General features: G+C 47.4%; 1 protein-coding gene and 1 long non-coding RNA gene across 6 annotated transcripts in view; one reads left to right on the forward strand and one right to left on the reverse strand.

Moving 5' to 3' along the window:
* The window catches only part of AGAP1 (ArfGAP with GTPase domain, ankyrin repeat and PH domain 1), a 307,825-nt gene extending 306,859 nt beyond the window's left edge, over window positions 1-966 (reverse strand). For 2 of the 5 annotated variants that reach the window (XM_030277043.4, XM_030277041.4), the window contains exon 1: window positions 448-965. In XM_030277043.4, the coding sequence (XP_030132903.1) occupies window positions 448-610 (163 nt within the window). In that variant the 5' untranslated portion in view covers window positions 611-965. Of the gene's footprint in view, window positions 1-447 lie in introns of all 5 variants that reach the window. The other 3 variants (XM_030277040.4, XM_030277042.4, XM_072931918.1) reach the window with 3 other exon arrangements.
* Window positions 967-1,051: 85 nt separating this feature from the next.
* On the forward strand, window positions 1,052-4,884 carry LOC140684536 (uncharacterized). The gene is made up of 2 exons (XR_012056917.1): window positions 1,052-2,971; window positions 4,081-4,884. It is a non-coding gene; the product is annotated as an uncharacterized lncRNA (long non-coding RNA).
* Window positions 4,885-11,135: the final 6,251 nt, after the last annotated feature.

The raw sequence follows: 11,135 nt of genomic DNA on the forward strand, positions 1-11,135 counted from the left end.
ACGGGGACAGGGCTATTTGTGGGGTGGCGGTGGGGGGGAAGAAGGGGTAAGAAACAGAGCCGTGGGCTGGAGCGGGCGGGGGGGACGGATAAACAGAGGCACAGCCTTAGGGAAGGCGGGGGGTGGATAAACAGAGCCATGCGCTGGGGGAGGCTTGAGACGGAGAACGGAACTGGCAGACGTTAGGTGAGGGGGAGCAGAGCAGTAGGCTGGGGGAGGTTTTCGGGGCGCAGGGCCGTGGGCTAGACAGGCTCTGGGGGGAGCAGAGCAGTAGGCTGGGGGAGGTTTTCGGGGCGCAGGGCCATGGGCTAGAGAGGCTCTGGGGGGAGCACAGAGCCATGGATTGGGGGAGGTTCTGGGGAGTACAGGGCCAGGGGTTGGGGGAGGTTTTGGGGCACCCTCCGGCGCTCGCTCCCTCTCCCCGCCGTGCCGGGGCCGAGGTCTCACCTTCGATGGCGATGACATGCTCGCGGATCTGGTTCTGCAGCACGGGCTCCTCCACCCGCTCCAGCAGCTCGTAGATGGAGTAGATGTTGGGATGCACCGACTCGAAGCGCTGGATCTCGGCCCGGATGGCTGCCGAGTTGGCCAGCTGCTGCTGGTAGTTCATGGCGCGGCCGCTGCGCTCCGGCCCCCTCACGCTGAGACCCCCGGGCGGCGGCGGGGGCGAGCCCGGGCCACCGCCGCCGCCTCACTCACCGGACGCCCCCACCCCCCCCGCCGGGCCGGCAGCAGCGCCTTGGCCTCGCAGCGCGCTGTCACTTCACGACGACGGCGGCGGCGGCGGGGCGGGACAGGGCCGCCCCCGGCCCCATGGAGGGAGGGACGAAGGACCCGCTCCCGGTGGCGGTCCCGCCGCCTCTCAGCCCCTCACGGCTCCCGGTCCTGCCGCCGCCGCCCCCGGCGCGCGCACCCCTCGCAGCCAATGGCCGGGCCCCCCTCCCCCGCACGCGCGCGCCCCCGCGGCAGCCAATGGTCGGGGCCCCGCCGCGGCCCCGCGCCCTCCCACGCGCTCGCCCCGCGTCCTTCCCCGCTTGCCCCGCTTCACGCCGGCGTAGGCCACGCCCCCTCCCGGTGAGGTCACCGCGCAGGCTCCGCACTGCCCCACCCTCGGGGACGCTGGGAAATGTAGTCCCAGAGGGAGGGTCGGGGTCGCGCCGCTCCGCGTCCCCTCAGGGACACCGGACCCGCCCCGTTCCGGGAACTCGGGTCCCGCCCGCACGAACATCCATCCCCGCAGGGAGGATGGAGCCCCTCACCGTGCGCCCGGCCCCCGCGGCCGCCGGAGCCCTGAAAGTGATGGAAGTCGGAGATTTGTGCCCAAAGGGCGCCATTCACGCCTGGAATGGCAGCCCCATCCCTGGAAGTGCTCCACGCCAGGTTGGACGGGGCTCGGAGCACCCTGGAATAGTGGAAGGTGTCTCTGCCCATGGCAGGGGCTGGAATGGGATGATCCTTAAGGCTCCTTCCAGCTGGAACCGACGTGTAATTCTATGACTTGTCAGAAATACTTGTCTCACGGAGTAATGAAGCACTGTTGGCATTGCACAAACAGAGTTATTTGCAATATCGGTTGCAAGCCAGCTGTGCACTGTCAGCCACTGACCTCGATTAATTCGTTTTTAGGATCGATGTTCTATGGATTTAAGCTCCAAAGCTGTGAAACGTGGAGCAAACTTTGATATAGGAAACAGCATAAGGACAACTTGTTATAAGATAGCCTCAGGAAAACTGTATCCATCCATTCTACTGACATATACCACAGGAAGGAAGAAAGTAATTTCAATCATTTCCCCCCCCCTCAAAATGTCTTTATTTGGGTACAGAGCTCTGGGCTGGAGGTGGAATGAGATGAGCTTTAAGTCCCTTCCATTCCTAACCACTCTTGATGTGATGGTTTACACCGAAAGAGAAAGAACTATAGAGGTGACAAATCAAGCTGTGATATGAGACTGAATTTTTGGATGCTGCTGGGACTGGAGCTTCCTCAGCAGTGGTTGATGTCTGCTGCAAGAATTATCTTCTGCTCATTTGAACAGTTCAGGGACATACTGCCGTAGATGCCTGTGTCTTCTTCCCTCCTCCTTCTCAGCAGAAACTGGTATCGTTTTTATCAGCTTTCTCATTTTTATTTTCTAATCCTAGGAGGAAATTCTTGAGTGGAAAAAGAAATAAATTTAAAATGCAGTAAGAATATAGTCCCCTTTCCACTAGTGAGTGCCACTGAGGGCATTAATGATGCTGATAAAAATTTGTGAAACGTAAGAGGATTTTTGCTTTCATTTACTTTAAACTGTTTGAATAAGCTAAGTGTATGTAGAAATCTGGATGAAAGCAGTAATTCTCCCCTTTTTCTCCCTCTATCCTGATCTGGAGCAGAGGCACTACCTCACATTACTTGTGTCTCAGAAAATGCCAAAACAAGCAGCAGAGCCAAGAGTCAGGCAACAGCCTCTGCTGTATGTGAGGCTGATTGTTTCCACTGCTGCCATATGCTTTGTGTTCTTCCAGCTCTAAAATTCATGGAAAACAACTCCCAGAGTAGTCTCAGCTATAAATGAATGCAACTACTGCACACAAATAACTGAAGCATTAAAACCCTGTGTTAATATAAAGCCTTCTTGTAATATTTTCATCTATAGTCCTCCCATTATGCCTTTGCTACCCTGATCTTTTTACTACATAATAGCTTTTGTGTAAGCTTTGTAAAATCACAGCAAAATATAATCTACTATTTCAGCTTATGCAGTTTTCTTTTGGAAGAAGGCCTTAACAATAAGTATTTTGCTTTTGCTTGCAGCTGAGACTGGCCTGAAATGCTGCTAGTGGTGCACAGAGAGATGCTGGATCCCTCTCTTTGCTCTCAAACTCTGCTCTGGAGGGTCTGGCATCCAAAGTGTTCCACCAGCCTTTAATGTGAACTGGCAGAGAGTGCCTTGGGCAGCTCTTCTGTGAGCAGTAAGGAATTCAGGTTTGTTTTTCTTTGGTCTGGGAGCAGGGGTAGTGTGGGCACTTCATGGGTTTTTGGGGTCTGGTTTTGTCAAAGGCAAGATGAACGTGCTCATCTGGAGATGTCATGAAACTCAGACAATTTTACAAGTATGGAGGGGCTGATGGGCTGTAAGTGAAGCAGACAGAGTGGTCCCAATGTGGGCTACCCTTCTGGCACTGCTTTTTCCTTCTGAGGGTGAAAGCTTGCCAGGGGTGAAGCTTCCCACGGCTCTCCCACACAGCTGGTTCTGTGCTTAGGTCTCTAGCAAAGTTCCATCTGTGCTGGCTTCCTCCTCCCCATCTGGCAAATCCACTCAGTGCCCTGCCTACAGAAAGCCAGCCTGGATGGTTTCCTTCTGCTCTTGGTGCCTTATTCCTGGAGGTATCAGAACTGGAAAGCAGCACTGAATCACCATCTCAATCAGTTCCATCTCCCATCACATGACAGAGCTTATCCACTTCCTGCTATTCCCAGTCTGTCCACCAAACCCTGCAGAGAGTGTAGGAAAGAATCTGGGGAGTCACAATTGATGCACTTGGACTCAAGGCATAGGGACAGTGATATTTTGCTTTTGGAAATGAGGCTGACATGTCCACCTTAATGAAAATATGACTGCACAAAAGTTCCACAGAGGTGTTGAAGGCACAGTTCACGAGCCATTAAGGTGATGCCTAAGCACAGATCTTGGAAATGGAGAACTCTCGTGGAATTTCATTTAAACCCTGCCTGATCCTTCCCCTAATGCTTTGTTGAGATGTGGAGGAGCTTTCCTGGCTGCTGAAATGGGAATTAGGCAGCACTAGCTTTTAGTTACTAATCCAGTGGCTGAAATGTTGATTGGAGGGAAAAAATGTCTAAAAGGTGCTCAAGCACCCTATCCTCATCTGTGCCTGAATTTAACATAAATTAAATATCACAGACAGTTTGACACAGGGACTCAATTGTGGACCTAACAGGAAAGGATCAACTGAAAAAACTGAGAGCATAAGGACTCCTGCACCATCCAGGAGAAGTTATAAGGGAAATCTTAGCTGATGGTTGTAAGCAACATTTTGCTTGACTGGGATTCTTTCTGTGTCTGTTCACAGTCTTAAAGCCTGGCTGTTCCTGAAATTGCTGTTGGTGTGAGCAGTGTTTTGTTTCATGGGCAGAGACTGTCTGGAAAAACACAGGAGACGGAGTGTTAGAGATGCATCTTTGTGCCTACTAATACTGATATGCTATAGAGATTGAAATCAAACCCATATGAAAAACAGCTTTGGAATCGTCAAGTTCTCCTGAATGATCTTCACCGTACTTTTCAGTGAATAGAAAAGCTTAAATAGGTTAAGCTTCTTCTCCTAACAAATTGGGATGAAATTCTGTTATTTTACTGGGTAAATATTTGGGTCAGTCAGTTACTATTACAGAGTGATTAGACTGCTCAAGAGGCTTTGAAACAAATGTAACTAATGAATTAACCTCATTCAGGGAGTGTGAAATCTGTTCCAGGAGAAATGCCAACTAGTTCAAACAATACTAATTATGAAGTAGCAACAACAAGCGGCTGTTGGAGCTGTAGCTCATTCTCCAGTGCTCCTGTCAGAACTGGGAAAATGCTGTTCTGTACCCAACCTGCCTGAAAAAAGGTTGTAGGTCTCAGATTCAGTCAAAGAAAGAAACAGAGAGTTTCTAGCCAGGCAAAAGCCTGGGAAAGAGCTGGGAAGGAATGTAAATAATTTTTTATCTCTCTTGTTTTCACATTGTTTATAGTTAAGTTCTATCACTGTGTGTCAAGCACTCTGAACCAATGTTGCAGATTGTTTTCACTTTAGGACCAATGGATTTAACCTTTGCGAAGCTCTGTATAAAAGAGCAGTGTATTTTGAATAAATCGGAGTTTTACTCTCACAGCCTTCTGAATCAGAGTCTTCTCATTCCTGTCCTGCCTCGACAGCAACAAAAGGTGGCAAAACCACCTGCTTTTCTGAAGGTAGAAGCACAGATCAAATCCCTGCTGCAAGGTCAAATTATCCTTCTTTAGGGTCTTCTAATCAGAAGTGAGCCACATACCGGCATGGAGCTGCAGAACAGGGAACTTGCAACAACTGTGTGTGTTCACCATATGAGGAAAGGAATCTGAGAGTCACTTCTCAATTTTAGCCCCAGGGACTTGGATTTCCACTAACCTGAATATTTCTGAAACATTAAAATGAACCATCTTTTAAACTGCCCGAGTTTTGGCTCCCTGTTGATTGAAGTTTCACTGTAAATCTATTTACAACATTTGCAGATTTGCAGAACTACTATCTTCGTTAAACCAAAGTCATTGTTCAGATCTGGACTTGTGTTGTGGCTTTGATCAGGCTGATGATGGTCTGTGCTCTAGCTTTAAGGTGTTTTCAGTGAAAATAAATGGCTTCTTCACACAAGGCAGGTTTTAGATCCTAAGTTCTACCCAAGCTACCCAAAGCTTAGAAGCTCCATTGCAGCAAAGACTCAACCCATATACAATAAAAAAAAAAATTGTTCAATTGATACCCCTGAGTCAGGGCTCAGCTAACATCCTGAATTTTATAGTGGAGCAAATCCAGTGACAGCTTCATATGCCAGCTCCAAGATACTCAGCACTTTATTGAGCTCTTATCATGGCTAAATATGATTACACTGAAAGTGTCTCTAAGCTTGTTGCTGTTGTCACTTCCTTGACAGAGAATCAATATTTGATTTGCCACATAATTCCATGTTAAGCTCAGGTCTCACTCCAGCTATGGCATGCTGACAGGGCTTGAAAAGTTATGGAATATTGTAGACTCAATTGCTACCTTGGAACTTTCAGACACAGGCTATTGATTTAATGCAGAAAAACCATGGGAGAGATTACACTAGATTAGCTCAAGCTCATCCTTTAGAATAATTGCCTTAATGTTTAATAACATGTTCTATGCATAATGCTGTGACATCCAGTGGTAAGAAATTAAGAAACAGGATAAAAAAATTGATACAGTAAAGTCAAAACAAATACCTCTGGCAAAACCCTTGCTGGTGAAGGTCCAACATGACTTATTTAAGAGCTTTACATTGGCCAACTAGCTAACCCAGCCCTCCCTGAAATGCAGATTTTTGGTGACAGATTGCACAGTTTAAATAGCAACTTGAAATCATTCCTCTGATAAGAAAACAAAACATTTTCTTATGTGTTAAGAGGAGTGTGAGCTGTTATTGATCAGTGAAGGGATGCAAAAGAGCAGGAAAACAAAGCTGAGGATGGTAGTCAGGGCTGGTCATGGTACTTCTCTACATTTTGGGTGAGAAATCCAGGGGTTTTTTGCCCTTGAGACTTGTGCACAGGAATCACAAAAACAGCCAGCAGTAGACTGTAGCTTCTTAGAATCCCAGAATAATTTCAGATCTCCAAGATCATCGACTCTGACCTTTGACTGTCACTAGCCCAGAGCACTGAGTGCCACATCCAGGCATTCCTTGAACACCTCCAGTGATGGGAACTCCACCACCTGCCTGGGTGCACCTTTTCCATGGGGAAATTCCTGCTGATGTCCACCCTGAGTCTGCCCTGGCCCAGCCTGAGGCCGTTCCCTCTCCTCCTGTCCCTTTTCCCTGGAGGGAGCCCCGGCTGTCCCCTCCTGTCAGGAGCTGTGCAGAGCCACAAGATCCCCCCTGAGCCTCCTTTTCTCCAGGCTGAGCCCCTTCCCAGCTCCCTCAGCCCCTCCTGGGACTCCAGCCCCTTCCCTGGCCATTCTCCAGCCCCTCAGTGTCCCTCTGGCTGTGAGTGCCAGAACTGGCCACAGCCCTCAAGGGGCCTCAGCAGTGCCAGCCCAAGGGACAGGCCCTGCCCTGGTCCTTCTGGCCATGGAGAAGAGAGTAACAGGCACTCTGCTACAGCTGTGCAAGCCTATCCAAGAAGAAGAGTGCTGTCACCAACCCCTCATTCTGTGGGAAGGTGTGGTGGCTGTGTAGAATTCTTCACTTCAGTGCCCATCAGAATGGTTATGGGCTCCCTGCAGCTGGAGTACAGCCCTGCTGCCTCTTGCACACAGGTTTGAGTTTTCTACTGAATGTGTTTACTTGGGTTTATTTGACATCAGCATCACCTGAATTTGTCTTTCCCTGGAACTTTTGACTTCAAAATCAGTGAGATTTAGCTGGTGTAGGAAGCCCAGCCTTTCAGCTTTCCAGTTCCCCCCAGGGATGGCTTATAGCCCAGCCAGCCCCTCATGCCAGGGGACAGTATTCCTGAGCACTGCGCTGTCAGAAGGGGGTCTCCAAAGGGCTGGCATCTAGGACACAGTCACCATAGAAACTAGGGGGGATTTGCTGTGACTGTGTCAGTTCTTTGAGCTGCTTAACAGCTCGCTGATAACAACTCACACTCACACAGCTCAAGGAGCGTGGCACAGACAGGGCTGTGCTGCAGGGCAGGCTGTGCACAGATCCCAGCAAGAATTCCCTGGAAAGGCTCTCCTACTCATGCCTTGTATGCATCACCTTGTATGCCCCCTTCCTGTAGCTGCAGCTTCCTCATAAAAATGTAATAAAACCCCATGGGCTCTTTGTCTAGAGACAAGGAAGGGCTCCTGGCGCATTTCCACCATCCCATTTTGCTTATGGTTTGACCAGGTTTGTCTGACCTAGTTCTGTTCATAAACTGGGCTTAATGGTGGAGTCCTGGAAACGTTCCCAGCTGCTAAAGCCTAGCTGTTCCCTCTGCAGTAATTAATTGCAGTTCAAAAGCCCTGCACCAGCCATGTATCATAACATTAACATAAAAAAAACATATTCTCTGGGATTCTAAGCTTTGAACAATCTTCTTATGGTGCCCAGGCTTATATTCCATTGCACGAGAGTACCATGAGACCCTGCTCATCAATTGCTTGCTTCTAAGTACAGACTGAACTGGAAAATCTCTTTCCTGTGTAGCCATCGCAGACCCGTTATCACAGCACAAAATGAAGCTTGGAATTGTTTTTATTAAGCTGGATGTGATTTTTCATTCCAATCTAACTTTCCATCCACTTGCAAAAAAAAAAAAAAAAAAGAAAAAAAAAAGAATTTGGGAACAAGTATAATGAGTTGAAACTCAATGCCCAGTAATAAATTTAACACCATGAGGCTCCTGGAGAGTGTTCAGCAATTATTAGAGACAGGGAGAATTTTTAACACTAGCTGCCTGACAAAGAGACAATTTTTCGTTGAACTAAGGGTACCTAAATAACATATCTTCAGCAGAGAGAGCAGGAGACTGCTGTAAAACCTACTGATTTCACTGCTTGATTTAAAAAAAAAAAAAAAAAAAGAGGTTTGAGCAAATATTCATGTGCTTAGCTACTGACTGTGTGAATTGTAGAGGAACCTCGTTTTGGCATTGCAGTTCCTGTGATGGTTCCTTTGGGATTTCCTGGCCCTGAACTGTCTCAGCTGCACTTGCTTCCAGCTCACTGAGAAATGTGGAGCTAAGGGCAGGAGCTGGCCCAGAGCTCAGCCTGGAGCTGCTGAGTACCTGCCCTGGCTAGTGGGGAAGGATTTTCTGAAATGCTGCAGTTTGAGGAGGGTAGGCTGCTCCTACCCAAGGTGCTCATCCTGAGGTATACATTCAGTATTACTGCAGACCAATTCAAGCCACATAATTTCCAGCAAAGGCCAGAAATCCTTTGTGTAAAGAGCTCTTCTTCACAAGGATGCAAGTGACTGGAAGTTACAGTGAATCCTCCCCTGCATAATTTATATCCCCCTCTTTAGTACTCACCACATAATTTTTCTTTACATGCATTTCTAGCCCCTCAGCAGCATTCCTGAGTCTCATTAGCTCATGTGCAACCATTGAAGCAAGCTGGAGGATGAGATTTTAAAGCCTTCTGTTACCAAAGATTAATACAGATTTTTTTTTTCCCCAAAATAATCAGCTGCAGATCGGTGCCAGGACTCAGATGTAAGGGCTCAGATGTATTTTGTCTGATGGAAAAACATTTCCTCCGCTTTGTCGAGGCTGCTTACATCCCTTCTGCTGCCCTTGAGTTATTTGTTACAGCTTTCCTGACACCTGGAGCGGGACAAGCCGGTCCCTTAGCCCACATCTGAAGGTGGACAGTGTAAAAAAGAAAGGTCAAGCGTGGTTCAGTAGCTTTCAAAAGAGGCCTTGGATATTTCAAGCACAACACTTCATTTAAAGTCAAAAGACTGAGTTGCAATACTCTTCAAAGAAAGAGAAGTTCTTACTTTTAGGACAGCTCCAGTGTCCCTGAAAGCATTCCTGAGGCAGCGGAAGCAGCTCGGATCTGCAGTGCGGAATGCTTTGCTTTCAAAGCCTTCGAACCTGAAACACCTCAAAGCTTAGCCTCAGCTTTGTCTACGCTTTCAGTTTGTGTCACTACTTTGAAATGCAAGATAAAATGTAGACTTAGGTCTCCTTGAACTCAAGTGACTTGAGGAAAGTACAGGCATGATGGAGCTGCATTTTGCAGGCAGGGAACTGGGAGGGAGGCATGTCCCTGCCCTTTGGCCTCAGTTCAATACAGAATGCAAGAGCCTGCTATTGACCCCGGTTTCAAGGGTCAAAAACCAGGGGAGTTTGGCACTAGTTTTCCCAAGAGTAGGCTGGATGGAGTGAGATGAAAGTATGGTATGGATTCTTACTTGCTCCTGTTCAATCACCCAAGCTGTCACAAGTTCAGCTGCCTCCTTATCCTTGGGCCCTCAGCAGAATTTTGATGACCTGTGTGGGAAGTGTTTAAAGCTACCACTGCAGACTTCTCGCTGCTCCAGACAAGGCTGAAGAGTCTTGGTTGCACCAGAAACATTTAAAGTCAAATCAACCATCGTAAAATTTAATAAAGCCACTGGAAAAAATTCTGCTGCAGTCTCCAGTAGCAGCACTGCAGGTGTACTGTCTTGAGAACTATAAATGCTTATTTGTATTTTATCTCTTCACTACTTGGTTTTAAAAAGTTGTAGCAGACTCTTAAATATTCCCTGGAGAATCTTGGGAGTCCTGTAGTGTTAAGATATATGGAACCTGGGGTAGAGTACTCTGAAAGCTGAGATGAACTATTGCAGCAGTGGTTCTGTGTCTCAGCCTGGAAAACAGGATAGAAATATCATTCCTTGCGCAGCTGAGAAACATATGTGCACATCTGCTGGAGCTATGCCAGACCTGGAACTGCTGTTGCCTTGCAGAACATGAAATCTGGATGGCGAATAGTTACCTAACGTGAAATACTTGGCAGGAGTCTCAAAAGCTAATTTCATCTTTATGCTTTGTTCTTTAAGGGAAGCAGGTTTAATTGGAAGCTAGTGCTTTTGTGAGAAGTATCATACTCTAGAGGATATAAATATGACTGGGTTTTGGAATGGTATAAATCCTGTGGGTGCAGGCTATGGTCAGTTGGAATTAACAGAGTTAAGATCTCAAGCAAAAGGCTTCAGGATACCAGTTCTCAATGCCAAGCTAAATTGCACATATCAAGTGCTTTCCTTCATGGGTCACACATCCAAATAAACTTGTGAGTTCAGTTAAGAATGTACTCCAAGGATGTACCAGTCCTACCTGTAACCTTGGTTATCTGATGGCCTTCTGAATAACTTAGATGGATGAAAAAAATTTATTTCATGGCCCCAGACCCCTTCTTTGGGGGAGAGGAGTCAAAGTTCTACCTGGGCTGGGTGCACCTAAGGATCAGTGGCCTCAGTAGGTTACAGTTGCATTGAGTTCTGCATTCTGGGAGTGAACTGGCTATTCCAAGCAGAGGGAAGGATCCAATCTTTTCTCTAGGATAGTGGTTGGAGTCCCTTGAATGTTACAGTTCTCATGGCAGCCTGTTCTTTTTAAGGTTCTTCTGAAGCACAACGCATCATGCGGTAACTCTGCATCTTAAATTTTGTGAAAGCAATGCCAAGAGGAAGTGAGCCTCTAAGCAGGGAAAAATGGGGAAACCACTGGGAAGGACTGAGTAAGTGCAGTAATTCCATACCCAAAACAGCATTACAGCATTACAGCATTGCAAAGAAATAAAGGGAGAAGTGAAGAGTCACTTCCCAGAAAAACTTCCCTCTGAAACAGTCAATTAATTTACTGTGGAAAGACTGAGTATTCTTAGAGTGACTTGGAGCTTCCCTTATTGCAGTAACCCAAACTAACATGTAGTAAAGT

The sequence above is a fragment of the Taeniopygia guttata genome, chromosome 7 (assembly GCF_048771995.1).
Source record: "Taeniopygia guttata chromosome 7, bTaeGut7.mat, whole genome shotgun sequence".
NCBI lineage: Eukaryota > Metazoa > Chordata > Aves > Passeriformes > Estrildidae > Taeniopygia > Taeniopygia guttata.